Source organism: Excalfactoria chinensis, chromosome 13 (genome assembly GCF_039878825.1).
Source record: "Excalfactoria chinensis isolate bCotChi1 chromosome 13, bCotChi1.hap2, whole genome shotgun sequence".
In the NCBI taxonomy this organism is placed as follows: Eukaryota; Metazoa; Chordata; class Aves; order Galliformes; family Phasianidae; genus Excalfactoria; species Excalfactoria chinensis.
Window position 1 is genome coordinate 6,252,934 of NC_092837.1, and position 16,121 is coordinate 6,269,054.

At 47.5% G+C, this 16,121-nt stretch overlaps 1 protein-coding gene across 2 annotated transcripts; it reads left to right on the top strand.

Annotated features, from left to right (window-relative positions):
- The first annotated feature begins 647 nt into the window (after positions 1 to 647).
- SAP30L (SAP30 like) lies at positions 648 to 13,312 on the top strand. 2 transcript variants are annotated; one of them, XR_011905200.1, is made up of 6 exons: positions 648 to 1,150; positions 2,865 to 2,987; positions 4,591 to 4,689; positions 6,645 to 10,336; positions 11,739 to 11,823; positions 13,245 to 13,312. XR_011905200.1 is itself a non-coding variant. In XM_072348303.1 (4 exons), exons 1-4 carry the CDS (start codon positions 965 to 967, stop codon positions 6,771 to 6,773), a joined length of 537 nt encoding a protein of 178 aa, XP_072204404.1. In that variant the 5' UTR covers positions 648 to 964; the 3' UTR covers positions 6,774 to 11,707. The 2 variants fall into 2 exon arrangements, 1 of the variants encoding a protein (XP_072204404.1); XM_072348303.1 differs by lacking the exons at positions 11,739 to 11,823; positions 13,245 to 13,312 and having other exon boundaries at positions 6,645 to 11,707.
- Positions 13,313 to 16,121: the final 2,809 nt, after the last annotated feature.

Here is a 16,121-nt window from a genome sequence, read left to right on the forward strand (position 1 = left end):
ACTGGGAAGATGTGTCACTGTATTACCTGAGCTGCAAGTAGCTGGCATTGAAATAGCAAACAGGAGCAAGGGAAACATTTATATATGTATTTTTTTGCCCTTAATAGATATTGCAAGGCAACTTGGGGATAAAAAGAAATGATTTCGTCTGCATGGGATCGGAGTTTGCGGTCAGACATGAAATGCAATGGGATGGTAAATACCAACGTGTGCTGTCTGAAGGGGCTCTGTACGAGGGCAGCAATGCACGTTCACCCCCAAATTGCTTTCCCTAGTTCTGTTTTTCTGGCGGTGTTTTATTATCCCAGCGCCCAGACACGGAGCAGCCCGTGGAGCCGTTAGTGTCCGTAAGGGGCCGTGAGGGGACGCGGCCCCGGCTGTGAGTGGAGGCCGCAGCCGGTGCGGAAGGAGGCGGTGTGTGTGTGGGGGGGGGGGGGGGGGGGTACCGCGGTGCCCTGGCAACGGCGCGCGCCCCTTCTCCCCGGCCTTCCGGCCGCCGAGCGAGAGAGGAGGAGGGGAGGGGCCTCGCTCTAGGGGCAGACAGACGGCACCGTCTCCCAATAGGATCCAAGAGCGGCGGAGCTATGCCCCGCCCTCCCTCCTGACCCACCCAACCGGCACCGTGTCTGCGGGCGGGGGGTGGGACTTCCGCCGCCGGGGAGGCGGTTTTGTGTGTGTGAGAGCGGTGCGAGCGGGGTCCCGGCTTTCCGGAGGGCAGCGGCGCTTCTCAGCTCGGCCCGGCCCGGCCTCCGCGGGCACCGCTAGGAGCGAGCGGCGGCGGGCGGTCCCTTCCGAGCCGCTTCGGGGGATCCCCTCCCCGTGAGGGGGCCCCTGCAGGCGTGGGGGGCCCCCGCGGGCAGCGGGGTCCCCCCGAGGGCCGCTCGCTGAGAGGCGGCGGCGGGGCGGCGGCTCCCTCCGCGGCGGTCGGCTCCGCGCTCGGGGCCGAGGGGCGGGCGGGTGTGCGATGAATGGGTTCAGCACGGAGGAGGACAGCCGGGACGGGCCGCCCGCCGCCCCCTTTTACGGCCAGAGCTGCTGCCTCATCGACGACGGCGACCGCTGCGTGCGGCCCGCGGGCAACGCGTCCTTCAGCAAGAGGATCCAGAAGAGCATCTCGCAGAAGAAGCTGAAGCTGGACATCGACAAAAGCGTGAGTCGCGGCCTCCGGAGGTTGAGCCTTCTGCCCGCCGCGGAGTTCCCCGGGCGCTGCGGGGTGGGGGGCGAAGCGCGTAGCCTGCCCCGGTGCTCCCTGCTGGCTCTGCACCGCGCTCGCCCACCTCCTGCGCTTGGCAGCAGGGCACGGAATGCACTGCAGTAACGCTGTTGTTGGTGGCACTGAGGGACGTTTGTGCAGAGGGGAGGGCAGCAGGGGTTGTTTGGGGCAGGCAGAGGGGCAGCTCCGTGCTTTGGAGGCTGCCCTCCTGTTTTAATCGCAGTTTCATGCCGGAGCACGTTCGTGCTACTGGGTGAAATAAACGGCGTGGATTGCTATTTTAAGTTAAGTGTAGCTGACTTGATTAATTATGGAGAATGAATGAGCAGCGTGACCTCGTGGGTGGCAGCCCCGCCAGCGGGTGGGAATGAGGCGAACCTTAAGGTCTCTTCCAGCCCATACAGTCTGTTTGACGATTCAATGAGTGCAGTAGTGGAGCGGATTACTTAAAAATAAACCATTGCATCAAACTCAGAATGTGAGGTGCCTTTTAAATAGAGCGCTTGCACATGTGTTGGCTGGTTGGCACCGAGCAGCTTGGTTCGCTGCTGGCTGCTTTGTGCCACGAAGTGACAGCTGTCAGCTCAAGATAGAAACGGGCTTGTTGGGCAGAGAATGCATAGAGCAGAGCAGCGGTGGGAACTGCAGAGGGCATTTCTCAGAAGCGAGACTGTTGCCGGAAGTCTGCTCTGCCTGCTGTTCTTATCTGATCTCAGATTGAAAGCACTGAAAAATAAAGAAGGTAAAGTTCCGAGCCCTTCAGTTTGGCAGCTTCTTCTGTTGGTCGTGTCCCTTTTACACAGCCAAGATACAGAACGTGATGGGAAGAAGGGGAGTACATTTGAACTCTGTGGGGTTTTAGGGATGGAATTTTGTTTCTGCTGGTCTCAGTGTGCCGTGGGTTTGTGTGGTGGTGCTGTCACTTCATTCTGCAAAGTCAGTCTTCATTGCTGGGTTAGCAGTTTCAGAGAGAAAAAGGAATCAGATCAATGAAATGCAGTGTACGAAGTGTGCTGCGTGAAGGAATTTAGAATGCAGGGCGTGTGCCTCGCGTGAAGATATTTTATTGCTATCAAATAGTTTGGATCATCTGTGGTCCTTTTTTGTGCATGTGCTAGTTCTAGTGAGGTAATTCCAGTTAAAATACAGGGTGTCTGTGACAAGGTAAGCTATAGAAAAGAGATGTCTTTGCTGTCGGTTTGCCGCTTTTAATTGAGCTAATTAGCCAACTTGTGTTTTGTCTAGATTGATAATCTCATGTTCTGTTCAAACTAGAAAGTTCTTAAGGCTGGAACAGAGCAGCATTTCTCTTGGTAGCACCCTGACAGTAATTCCTAAAGCAGATGCATTTCCTCCAGACAGCCCGCTGTTATTTTTTCTGACATGTGATTACAACCATAAAAAAGAAATATGTTATCTGCAAAGGTTCAGCTGCAGCTCTCGAGTCCTTCATTTTCCTTGTTTTTAGTGTTCGTAGTGCAAGTAATCTTTCATGCCTGGGCTTTAAGATTAAAAATGTCTTAATGTTAGTCACCAGGCAGTAAGCAGGTACTCTGCAATACTGCTGGTTGAGTGACTGCTGCTGGATGCCATTTTTACCCTGCCTGTTTTGATTGTGTTGTGTTTTTCTTTTACCACTTCTGCTTTTTAGGTGAGACATCTGTATATATGTGATTTTCACAAGAACTTTATTCAAAGCGTCCGAAACAAACGGAAAAGGAAAACAAGTGATGATGGAGGAGACTCTCCTGAGCATGAAACGGACGTCCCAGAGGTCAGTAGCTACCAAGTGGTTGTAGATTCTTTACCAGTTTGGAGCGTGGTGAAATTTCACTTGGATATTTTCAGCACCACCAAAACTACTGTGAACTTGCCCTGATTTCTTTATTTCCAAGACTCAGCTGTTGTGTGATATCCTGGTTTTCTTCATCACACCAGTAAGAATTCTCCGACCATGTAAAGCTCTCTATAAAAAGAGGCATAATAATGTAACTGCACAGCTTAGCGTATGTACCATTTCCAAACAGGGAGCTGCTGGGTTACTTTACCTTTTTTAGGTAAGAAAACCTTGCTTCCTTTTTTTGAAGCTAAGCATCCTGTGTAGTTACAGAGAGAGCTGTGCTCCCAGTGTGGTTCTTTGTTAGCTAGCATAGACTCTGGAACATCAAATCAATCTCTGTATGACTGGTGATAACCAGAGACATTAGGCTTCTGCAGACTTTTGTATGTCATACTTCTAGCTTAAAATTGCATTCAAGTTATAGACCGTATTGGTAACGTTTATTTATTTTAAGGAAATAGGCATATTTTTTTCTGCCTTACAAAGTGATAGAATCACCTCTTCTTTCTCCTGCTGTACACGCTGTCTGCTTTTTGATGATTCTGGCACTGTTAGCACTGCATGAAGTTGTGCAGAGGTAATACTGATGGAGGTGCTGAGTTCTGGCTGTGTCAGCAGAGCCCTCTGCTGGATGTGCCACCCGTGCTGGTAAAAAGCCTTTCTCCTCTGAAGAAAAGTAAGGCATTATGCCAGCAATTCACACACCTTCTGCTTGGAGGTTTGGAAGAAGCACTGAAATTTGTTTTTGCTTTTGACCCTTTGTTGTAGCTATTTGTGCTTCTGTTCCATCTGGTTTTCTGCTGGAACTTTACAATACTGACATCACATCAGTTACCGTAACAGCTGGTGTAAGCCCAGCTGGCATCCAAGGATGTTAGTGCTGCAGCATATGTAGGCTGTGTGGTGTTTTAAAACTGAGGGATGCTCACTGCGTTACCAAACATGAAACTCTGCGGTGTGTCAGTTTTTATGTCATTTTTTTTCTATTTCTTTTTTTTTCTATGTGTGTTGGGGGGTAGAAATACACAAAACTTCTGTCTCTGGAACCTGGCATTTCCCCCATGATCTTCATCTTCCTGTAGCCTTCCCCTGCATCCTGTTTGTAAACAGCATAGTCCCCATTGATGTGTTTTAATTACTTTTTATCTCTGTGCTCTGTCTTGTGTCACGAGGCATTTGTTCGGTGCTCGCTAAAATGATATTTCGTATGTGAGCTTTTTAAACCTTATGGGAGCAAAAGGTTTCCTTTTGCTCAAGGCTTGCAGAGGTGTAATTGATAGTAGAAACTGGCCAGCAATTCTGTTGACAGCATGTGGACCAGAACAGAATTCTGTATTTCCCTAAGGCTATTGTAGTCTTTTAGCATTAACAAGTAGAAAATAGATTTAGATTTGTCCATAAGGCAAGCTGACACGGTTCTGAATGTGAGCAAGGAGCAGCTCTGTTGATGAGGAAGTAGTTATTTTTAGATCATTCTGCATCTGTGCTTAATAGATGCTAAAGTGAGTAATCTTCCCATTCTCTGTTTTACCTCCAGGTTGACTTGTTCCAGCTCCAAGTGAATACTCTGCGACGTTACAAGAGACATTATAAGCTGCAAACTAGGCCTGGACTCAACAAGGCTCAGCTGGCAGAAGTAAGTGATGATGAAGTGTTAGTATTCTTTCTTTTTATTACAATTCTTTTTTGCTCCTATGCTGGAGTGCCCATTGCTTGAACACTAATATGTGCAGTGACTCTCTCGCTAACATGTAGCATGTGCTCCATGGCAGCTCTCAGGTGGTGGTGTGAACAGAAAGCTGCGTGCTTTCTTTCACCAGGGGTGGTCATGGGAATTGTGGAAGCTTGTTCTTGAAAGCTTGTTTTAGTAACTTGCTTTTTCCCGCTTCCTTTACTTCCGTACTTATAGACACGATCTGTTACCTTTAGGAAAACAAACGTAGTTTTGACTGGCCTGAGTGTTAGCTGAAGACGGCTGTTTTACCAAAATTAAAACCTCCCCCATAGTAGTCACCTTAAGTGCCCCTCTTTTTTATTTCCTTGCAGCCACCTGAACTGGTTGGAATTGCTTATTTTTTTTAAGGCAAAATCACTGATTGTGACTTCAGATTCCTTATTTCTCTCCCTTGTCTTTAATGTCTCATGATTCTCTAGTAAGTCAATAAAAGGGTTTGGTTTTCTTTTTCTTGAGGAAAGAAACTCTACTGTTTCTTTCACACTGTATTCATTGGGAAATAACTCTGCAGCTGTTAGTCAGGGTTGTGCTTGACATGCATCTGCTCTTCTTTCTCTCCTAACATGATCTGAAGGCATTCTCTAGGAGATGTCTTTTCTACACTTAGAGGAACTGTAGCAGTTACTGAGTGATAATGAGGTTATTTTTGTAAGCTGGAGTTTTCACAGCTGTCTTCCTGAAGACTGAGCAGTTTTGCTATTACTTTAAAGAACAACCTAAAAAGACAGCAAAACACTTCCTTCTTCTTGCGATGTCTGCTAGGGAATGAATGTAGAGAATATAGCGTATATATATAGTGTAGTGCAAGTAGGAGTAAGGTGATTGTATGTCCTCATTAGTGTATCAGATTTATGTGTTATAAGTAACCAGTCAGTCAGTTGCCTCCTGCCATGAATACTTGCATACTTAAGCAATTTACCATGCATATGCCCAGGAGGGGAAAACAAACAAAAAAAAAAAAACAAACCTACTGTGCAAGCAGAAAATAACTCTAAAGGGAGCCTAACTTAAAGTTGTCACACACTTCCCAGATTTCCTGTGAAGTCTGAGCAGCTTTGACACTACGCTGGATCCTCGTCCAGCTCCCATGCTTGAATCACTGCTGCCTGAGGCTCTTAGACTCCTGCTGCTACCCCACCGTAAGGAAAACTCAAACTTCCATAAATCTTCTTGGAGTGACTTATTGCTCAGCCTGCATCAATATCCAGCTCTGGAGCTGTATTGAGTACCAAAAAGCTTCTTCTGTATAAGAAGCAGGTCTCAGCCAGCTCCAGTGTTTTCTACATTCATTTTCTGAGGGGAAAAAAAAAAAGCAGCTGTGGTTCAGGGCTTACACTCAAGTCTGAGATGGGTAGCCTTAACTGAACCCTGACATTCCCATTGCAAATCCCCAGGGATTCCTTTTGGTGAAAGCTTACCCGGTGTATTTTCCTTTGGATTCTTAAGACTTGCCTACATCTGGTTCACATAGCAAAGTGTTTCAGTATTTCTGACACCCACCTTAAAATACTGAGATGCAGGAAGACTTTACTCTTCCCAATAATCTCGGCATGAAATGAGAATATGCTGCTTTGGCAGGAGGACTTTCTGGCTTTCAAACTCCACTTGTAGGTTGGCTGCAAATACTGCTGACATAGCAAGGCTGTGTTCTGCTCATATGAACATTCCAGCTGTAAAGAGAGAGACAGAGAGAGGTAAACGAGGACTGACAGTTTGAATTGGTGCATGTTTGCCTAAAAGTATATTGCGCTCAGCGACCATAAAATCAGTTCTTGGAATACGCAGGGAACCCGGAGTTCTGATTATTTCTATGTAAATTTCCATATTTCTGTCTTTTTTGCACGTTGTCCTTCTAGACGGTCAGTCGACACTTCAGGAATATTCCCGTGAATGAGAAAGAGACTCTTGCTTATTTCATCTATATGGTGAAGAACAACAAGAGCAGGCTGGACCAGAAATCAGAAAGCAGCAAGCAACTAGAATGAAGACTAACAAGATTTGGAATAGGAGCGATCTTGAAGGAACACGTGGTATTGTGCTTTGTAGATATATCAAAACTGTTGAAGTATATTGTAATATTTTTTAATGCAGTAAATCTGGATGATGGAGAAGTGTAGACAGTTCTTATCAGGAATATTTGAGAACACATGCACACCATTTTTCTGAAGACTTCTCATCCTCATTTAAAAGTCACGTTGGAATAAAGCAAGGAGAATAACAAGGAAACAGTAAACTTCTTAGGACTGTGGAATCTGCTAACATAGTGTTTTAAAATGTTTCTGGAAATCCACATCTCAATGCAATTTAGATCACGGATGGATTTTTTTTTTCCCCTGAAGTCAGCTGTCTCACCAAACATGCAGTTTGTTTTCATTCAGGACTGGAATAGCAGCAGAGATGAAATGCGTTGTCAAGGTGCTTGGGTCAGCAGTTTGTTTGAAGCTTGCTCCCCACATACGTGTGCTCTGTCTTGCCTTGAGGTAATGCTTCAAGTCTCAAACTACTACGAATGCTCCAGCTCACCAACTCTACTCCAGTGAGCTACTCAACTAGTCTGACAATTGATACATATTTTTTCATCTTCCCCTCCCTCCTCTCCCCCCAAAATGGAAGCCAAGCAACTTTCTAGAATCTTTTTTTTTTTTTTCCAGTTTCTTTTATTTAAGAGCCCACTTCGCACTTGTCTATAAGCATTTAAGGAGTTTTGCAGCTGCTCAGAATGTGGTATCAAGGTAAATTTGCTGGGATTGATCATGTTGGTAGAAATGCTCTTTCACTTCACTCCTATGTGTTTCCCTTGTATTCAAGGCTTAATGATAGTGGGTGAAACAGTGGGTTAAGGTGTCTGTCTCTTAATCTCTGTGTCAGATCAAGTATCTATCGGGAGCAATGTGAATTTTATACTGAACTGGTCTTTAGCAGGTGTCACAAAACTGCGTGTGGGTTAGTGTGCTCTGCTTAGTGTAAATCAGACTTAAGCACAGATGTAGCACAGTAACCAAGGTAGTGAACTGACTGGAGAGTGGTGTGTTTCATCCGTCTCTGTGAGCAAGCAGAAGTATGGAAACACTTCTCTTTTTTTGAGCACTACTTGTGCTTTCCTAAGAGTTCTGTGACATGAAGGGTGGATTGCTGGTGCTCACAAAGAGCTGTAGACAGAAATATCCCTGGTTTTGTTATGTAAAGTCAATGTGTCCTTATAAATAACACAGTAGTTATTTTGGCTAACGCAGTTAATGAAATTGTTGGTCATGTCTGTCTGCTCTCCAGTGACCTCAAATGCTATACAAGGGGATCTCCTGATTTAAAGCACCACTTGGTTTTCATGCAGTCCTAACCATTGTCTCCACTCTGTCGCAAGATGCCAAGACTCCACACAAAGAGTATATTCTCAACAAGCCTTAAACACTGAACTCAACAGTTGAAAACATTGGGTAGCATTTTAATAATCTGGATCTAGATGATGCTTTGTTGAAGAGAAGAACACACGGTCACAGTCCCAGCTTGATACTGCATCAGATGTTTTGTAAGGCACAAGTGGAACTCTCCCAAAATCTGTGTAAAAAATCAAGTCACAATTTAAAGCAAGGTGTTCACATCAGCTTTGAATTGTGTGCTAACAGTCTAAGGAGATATTAAGTGAACATCAGCATGTTTAAGTTCTGTGTCATAGCCAGGAATAACCCATTCTGGTACATGGCCCGGTTGTGAAGTTTTGAGAATGGGGTGGTTTCAGCATTTCCTTGTTCAGTTCGGTGTGAAATTGAAGAACGTTGGGCAGGAGTAATGCTCAGAGAATGAGGAGAGAACGTCATCCACTGGTATTTTGTGAATGTCTAAAAGTTTCTGACTTACAGTGATCCTTACTGGAAGGATGGAGCAATTCCCACATCAGTCAACAAGATCTGGCTTCTCTCATTCAGGACAGATAGCTACAAGGGTATGTTCTCTGACTGCCGTGTTAATATTCAAAGTGCTCATATAGCCAGAGGATATTATTATTAAGGGAAAATGAGTTTCTGAGTTGCGAGTTACACTTCAGCGTAACTTATAGACCAAAACTGTTAAAAAAAACACAAGTAGTTTGTTTGGGTTTTCGGTTGTTTGTTTTATTTCTAGGACTGAACACAGCCCTTGGGGTGTTTTAGCAGCCAGCAGCAAAACGATTCTTTCGGAGGACTATGGTGGCAGGTTCCATCTGTTGGGGTGTATTCACTGGGATGCTTTGTGCGGAGGTGATATCCAGGAATTTGTTCTATTTTTATTTGTTTTTTTCCTGAAAATAGTCAACTGATGTAAAATGTGATCCTTGCTTTCACTCCTAAAGCAATTATACTTTTGTTGAAAAATGAATAATAATAATGATGATGATGTGTGATGATGAAGTGATGTTTACCAGCCATTAGCAGTTATTTGTTTATAAGGTGGAAAGCTTGGGGGCAAGATACCAAAAAAAAAAACAAAACCAAACAAAAACCCAAAAGAATCTTTGGCTGTCAGACCCCATAGCCTTATAAATCCTTGCGAATGCCTTATTGCCTTGTTCTCAACTTAGCTAGAGCAAAACGCCTTGAGCAAATGAAAGCCTATGTCTTGTTGGAAGGGTGAGCCACTTGGTGGCTGCCGTGCTATAAACTGAAATCACACGTCAATTCAGTAGCAATATCCATGTTCAGGGTGCCTGTGATTCTTGAAAAGCATTTAGTGTCTAATAACCAGAAAACGCAACAATGCAATTGTTCTGTATGATAGCGTTCTGTGTATCTGATTCCTTATGCTGCATGCCAATTAAAAAGAAGACTTTCCAACTCTTTATTTTTAACTTGGAAGTAAATGTGTTTGAACCTCACACTTGCGAAGCCATGAGGTAGGACATTTTCATAGCACTTTTGGATGAGACTGGTTGGAAAGGCAGAAGACCCAGGTCGCTTTGGCTGCTATGATGTTTGGTGGGTTGGGGGTTTTTTCTGTTGGCTTTTTGGTTTTTTTTTGCCTCTTTTACGTTTTGCTTTTCACAGTTGGGCCTTAAATTCTGTCTAGCTTTGAACCATGGAGCACAAGCCTTGGGGCATGGAGGATGGCCATATGGCATTTTCCATCTATAATACAGTGGAAGCTTATTTCTTACAAGCCTGAATAGGAGATGTTCACCCAGGGGCAGAGGAATTGTCTTTGAAGCCCTCCAGCTCTTACGCAGCCTAACTCCCGTAGCATAGCCTGATACAATCCTTGTTGAAGGGTTGCATCAACTTCTTTAGACCTGTGATCAGATCCAAAGCCATTAGTAGGAAATCTGAATAATGCAGAAACATCTCAACCGCAGTTGATTTAATCCTGTGTGCTGACCCTCTGCTCTTTTTAAGGGAAGAAGAAGAAATAATTACTGGTAGTTATTGGCTTGAGCTCAACTCAAGGGAGTTTGAAACGTGAAAAGTGAAGTCAGCAACAACGTGGTGGCTGGAAAGTGCCTGCATTTCCAAGGAGGCTGTGTTAGAATGCAGTTACTGTAAGACTCTGCCTCACAAAGAACGTTGCGTATCAACCTGAAGTAAGCAATTGCATTAAAAGCTAATGTTTCTTTTGACAGGCACTTTAGATGTTCAGACTGAGAAAAGCAGAGAGGACAGGCTTGTACTGCCTGGCCCCAATACTCTGGTGTCCCAGTTTTCCTCAGAAATGTGGCTGTAAACCACCAGGTAGCGTGGCATTCAGAGTTAGATCTAAACATGTTGTCTGACGTTTTAAAAGTTGATCTTATGTACAAGAAGAGAGGGTTTGAAATCGTGAGCCAAAATAATCCATAGTAAATGCATGCTTTCAAGCACATCGTGATGGCAAGGAGGAAAAGAAACAGGACACAGCCCATGGAAAGGCTGAGCAAAACACGCTTCCACAGTTAGCAAGGTGGGGGAAGACTCATTCTGTGTTAACTCTAGTAATGGATGTTTTATGAGAGGGGAAGGAGGGGGAGCTGTGCACTTTACGTCTTTTGGTTGAGCCAAATGTAAATACCAATGGGAGATCTTCAGCAGTAACTGCAGTTGGAGGGAAGAGAAATGGTCTGCTGGAGGACTGTTTATTTAAATTGGCAGATCATTATACTTCCCTGGAGCACTAGCGTCACTTTGCTTCTACAGTTTAACAGAGTGGGTAATAGGAGGTGGTCTCCCTACCAGAAGGAGTCCTTGCACTGCCCACAGCGTCCACTGAAGAGTCCTAAAGGTGAAGGAATGTTATTGATGCCTCACTCCTCCTGTCACTGATGTCCTTTAGCCGTCTCTTAACTTACCAAGTTAGGGGAGATCTCATTTTCCACTTTCCAAGTGCAAATGAACTGTTACATGTAAGATACTCCTTGCACTTTTCACAGCTGTCCCTGGTCTCGTGTTTTTGACTTGGCTGTGAACACGTCTGTTAGAAGTGCATGAAATGGTTGAAGAAAGTGTGAGGAGTGTTGGGGGGCTCCTGCCTTAAACCCAAACTTCCCTCGCAAGCATCTCTGCAGGCCATGCTGTACATCTCCAGCATCTCCCAGCTGTGCCCTGGCAGGGCTGGATTGGTTCCTGTCCTGCCCAGCACTGGGGCACAGGGGAGGTGAACAGCAGGTAACTCACAGAATGGCTTGGAGTCTTTCAGTGACTTACTGGGAGAGGAAACCTGTTCTCTCTTTCTGGCTTCCATGTGTTGTGCTGATATTATGCCAAATGTTTTGGACACCTTGTATTTTTAACTGTGTAATATAGCTGTGTATTGTTAAAGCTACTTAGTAACTTATAGCAAAACTGTAGAGCTCATTTCTCTGAGGTGTAGGAAATGTCCTGCTTCCACTGTGTATAAGACTTTAAATCTATACCGTCTGACAAAGATAAAATGCTGAATTTCACTTTAATAAATGATCTATCTAGCAACAAGGCCTACATTCCCTTTTGTGTTTGCTTTTCTTCTCTTAGCATTTTCAGCTCCAGAACCAATGGCGTCGTGCTTTGCATGGGTGTTTTGTGGCAGGTGTTTCTGAGTCACTGCACAGCTGCTAAGGTGGGTACTACTCCAGAGCAACGCCAACATGTAATGTCGCAGTGTTAAATCAGCCAAGCAGGGACTGTCTTCCATGTAGAGCTCTGTTTCATTTCATTTTCCTGTATTGTTCTTCATTCTGACCATCCCCCTCATAAGCAAAGACTCCTCCCTGTGTTTTGCTTCAGTAAGAAGTGAGTTATGGCAGAAGCTGTGGCTGGAATGCTTGTTCTCCCAAAGCCTGTCATGGCATTTCCTAAGTCTCTGCTGGTACTGTCTGAGGTATGTTTTAGCCTTGGTTTTTAGCCAGGCTTGTAGCATAGCTTTTCAGACACCTGGACTATCACAGAGAAGGGTGTTACCCACGTGTTGCCAAGTGTTTTTAGGAGGTATCTGGGAAAGGTCTTCAGGTGAGGACAAGGGCAGCAAACCCCAATGGAAAGGGAAAAGCTGCGTCATTTGCATCCCCAAAGCTGTGAGCGTGGATTCTGCCAGCACAGCGAGGAGCTGCTGGAGGGAAAAGCAGCAGGGCTGAAGGGAGAACAACCTCAAGCAGCAGTTTTGTCAGGTGCCAACTTCAGCATGCAGGGTATATTGGGATCTCCCGTGCTGGAAACAAACTGATGATGAATCCGCAGCTTGCACAGACTTACAGATAACGCTGCTTAATCTCATGCTGGCTCCTCACCAAGCAACCCACGGTTTTCATGCTCCAAACCAGGGAGGAACCCACTCAGTCTCTTTCATGTATTTATGCTCAGTGAGCAGACTGAGCGCCTTGGCCCAGAACAAAGTGTCTCCTCTGCTCCCAGCTGCCGTGCGAGGGCAGTGTTGGCTCACTGTGCTGGGTGCCCACGGACCAGGGGCAGCTCCCTGTCTCCAGAGAGGCTGCTGGGCAGGAGCTGGCTGGGCTTGTTAGATGTTGAAAGTGGAGTGATGCTGCAGTGGGATGTAAAGACCATAGGAATGGTTTGTTGTTCTGTTTTGGGGTGGTTTTTTTTGCCTGCTGGAGATTGAAATCGAACGTGTCCGCTTGTCTGCGTGAGCCCTCCTGCAGCCTCCTCGCTGTGCTGATGGAAACCAGGCTCCGCTTCTCCTCTTCTCAGCAGAAAAGGGCAGCACGGAGGGCTGGGGGAAAATGCAAATGTGCGTTTAATGATTTTCTGTTTTAGAGATGTGATTGAGCAGAGCAGGCTGAGGGTGGAGGGGCAGCCTCAGGGCCTGGGTGTGCTCGTTTGGGTTTTCCTTTTTGAGTTTTAATTTCTTTCCCTTGTATCCAATAAGAGGTGACTGTGTGGCTCTGCCAGCGCTTGGTCTCACTTTGCCAAGAGTTGGAGCCAATTTCACATCTCTTATCCTTGCAAGCAGCGTTGGCTTCTTTCCTAAGTACCTCCAAGCCCCCTAATATGCTTTTACTTAATTGTTTCTGGAATGTTTTGCAGGGTCTGCTTCCTCAGCAGAGAGCACCAAGGTGGAAGCACGGCTGCCTACGCAAGGGAAAGCAGTAACCACAAGGCAGGTGAGGAGGGAAGAGTGGGGTTGGGGGGATGCTCCTCTGCCATGGCTCGGGGCAGCATCACCAAGCTCAGCAACTCCAGCTGTGGCCACAGAGGAGGCTCTGAGCACAGGAAGTGTCTGAGTGTTGCCTGCAGCATCTCCTTCTGGCCTTGACATCTGCATGGGCGAACCTGCCTTGTTCAAAGGGCAGGAGAGGAGCTGGGCTACGTCTCACAGTCCCGCAGTGATCTCTTTTGCAGCACAACTGGGTGTTTGGGTCTTTGCCCGCCCTGTGCTTGCTGAGCAGGGGTGGCTGGTAGCCGTGGCCTGGCAGGCAGCCCCAAGCAACCCAATCCACTCAGTTTGGTGCTGTCCAAGTTGCAGGACCTTCTGCTGAGGGCAGCAGGTACCACATCCAGCCCCAGTGCATGGAAACATGAAAACAGCCCAGCACCACCCCAGCTACAGAGCCCAGCTAGGATCCCACCAACCCGAAATGGGGCCATTCAGCTCTGTTCTATCTGGTCAGCCCTGGAAGGCGCCCTGTGACCCACCAGGCTGATGTTCTCATTGATCCAAACTCGCCTTCCTAATAGGAGCAATTTCCCCCCCCCCGCCAGAACTTCTACTGTTTACTGGGTGTAAGCCTTGACCCTCATATAAGAAGCTGGACTGAGGCACTTGGAACAGGGAAGGTGAACAGCTGAGGCTGCTCCTGCAGTTCACTTATGGACCATGAGAACCTTTGTCAAGGTAGCTGCAGACTAAGAAAGGAAAAAGTCCTTTTTCCTCTCAATTCCTTTCCTTTCAGCTGCTGACGACCCCATGAATTCCCCTGGTTCTCTGGTTACTGGGAAGTCTTTCAGGGGGATCAGGACCTGAATTCCTCATACAAAAGAACAAGCAGGCAAAGAGCAAAAGGGAACTTCAGGAGTAAGGATGCTTGCTGTGGAGAACGCTTACTGACCCCACCCTGAGCACGAGAGTGCTGTGAGAGCAGTAAATGTGCACTTCTCCCAGCTGGAGATGGATCCTTTGTGGCGTGAAGCAAAGTAGGTCAGTGTTGGAGAGGTGTAGGGTACGGGACTGCGGTTTGTCCATCGTGCCAAGGATGCTCTTGGGAAGGATGCATTGCTCTTGGTTTTCCTCCAGTGCTGTTGGCTGCAGCCTGGGCTGATCACAGTGCTAATGGATCCAACTGGGGGCTGCCAGAGGGGTGCAAAGCCAGAGAGCGTGCATTTATTTAAACACTCTTGCATTTATTTATTCTTGTCTGCCTTCTACCTGCAGTGTCACCCTGTGCTTGGAGGTTGTTCCTACAGCTGTGGTTTGGGAACAAGTCTTCTCTTTAGGTGGGTCTCCCAGTCAGTCCTCAAGCAAGGAGATCTGAGGGAAAGCATTGGGAGCATTGCAGCTGAGGGGCTCTGTGCTGGACAGAATCCTTCCACCTGAGCAGTCCTTGCAGGAGACAGTCTGACCTGGGAGCTGGCAACTGGGCTCAGCGGCTCCGAGTGTTGGGAGAGGATCAAAAAGCTGCCCCAGCTGTAAATCTCTCACCTGCCATCTTCCTTACTGGAGCTTGTGGCCATTCCTCCGAGGTCGGCCCCAGGTCAGGATTTCTCCTGTCTCTTTAGCCCCCAAACCTGGAGATTTTTGTCTTATCTTTGACGCCATCTTGACACTGAAAACAAATTATGACCCAATTACTCCTCCCGAGAGGGGCTGGGGCTACCTTAAATGGCCACAACTGTCAGGAGCTTCCTTAAGAGCAGGTCATTACTGGGGGGGAGGGGAGGTGGGGGCAGGGACGGAGGGGACCCTCCCCTTGGCATAGGGTCCCCTCCTGCATGGAGACATCCCATCCTGTGCCGGCAGAGCTGCATCTGATCTGCAGGCCAGGGCTCGCTGCTTATGGGTGCGGGCAGCACAGCACAGGGGCTGCCCCCAGCCCAGCCTCACAGACCCCATCACATTGCATCTGCCCTGTCCCTGGCCGTGACCTTCGGGGGGAGCTTGAGCTGCGCTGCCGCTGGGCCTGCGGCTGGTTCTGCTGCAGTGCAGGGCACCAAAGCCCTGACAAAAAAGTCCTATTGCTTTTTCAGCGCTCTTAGAGGACAGCTCTGCTGCCTCGTATGCCTTGTGGCTCTCGCTGGAGGCTGCAGCTGAGCTGAGTGCCAGTGCCAGCCTGCTGATGGTACCCACAGGTACCCCGTACATCTCCCCATGCTGTGCCACTGCATCGCTGCCGCTCCCCTTCCCACACTGTGCATGGCACCCCCTGACCTCACCGTTTTGCTCCAGGTCCCCTTTTGCTCCTGACTGAGCCGGGTTTGGGGCAGGGGTTGGATGTTTCTTTCCCCCCCTCTTTTTTTTTCCTTTGTCAGGTTGGTATTTTATTTGGCTCCGTACTGTCTACTGAGCTGTCCAGCGTAACCCTTCCCTCGCTGCTTCTGAGATAAGAGCGGGCTCCCTGGAGATCAGATAAACAGGCCCATAAATACCTACAACAACAAGGAGCCGGGTCTCGGCTTGGCAGAAGTATGCAAAAGGACGAGAGGACTCTTCCAAAGCCCAAAGGTGCAGGGACGGGTGGGAAGGACCCAACAGCGCTGCCGCCCAGCTCCCATCCCTGTGTGCAGGCAGGGGCTGCCCGCGTCCCCTCCGCCATTCGCAGTGGTTGCATCCCGGTGGAGGCACTGCAGCACGTAGGGTGCTGCCCCGGGGCGTTTGCTTCTGCCCGAGCTGCCGCAACCTCCTGCAGGGAACTGCCGCGTCCCAGCGGCACCAAGTTCACGGCAGGGTCGAGGCGGAGGTGTGCCATC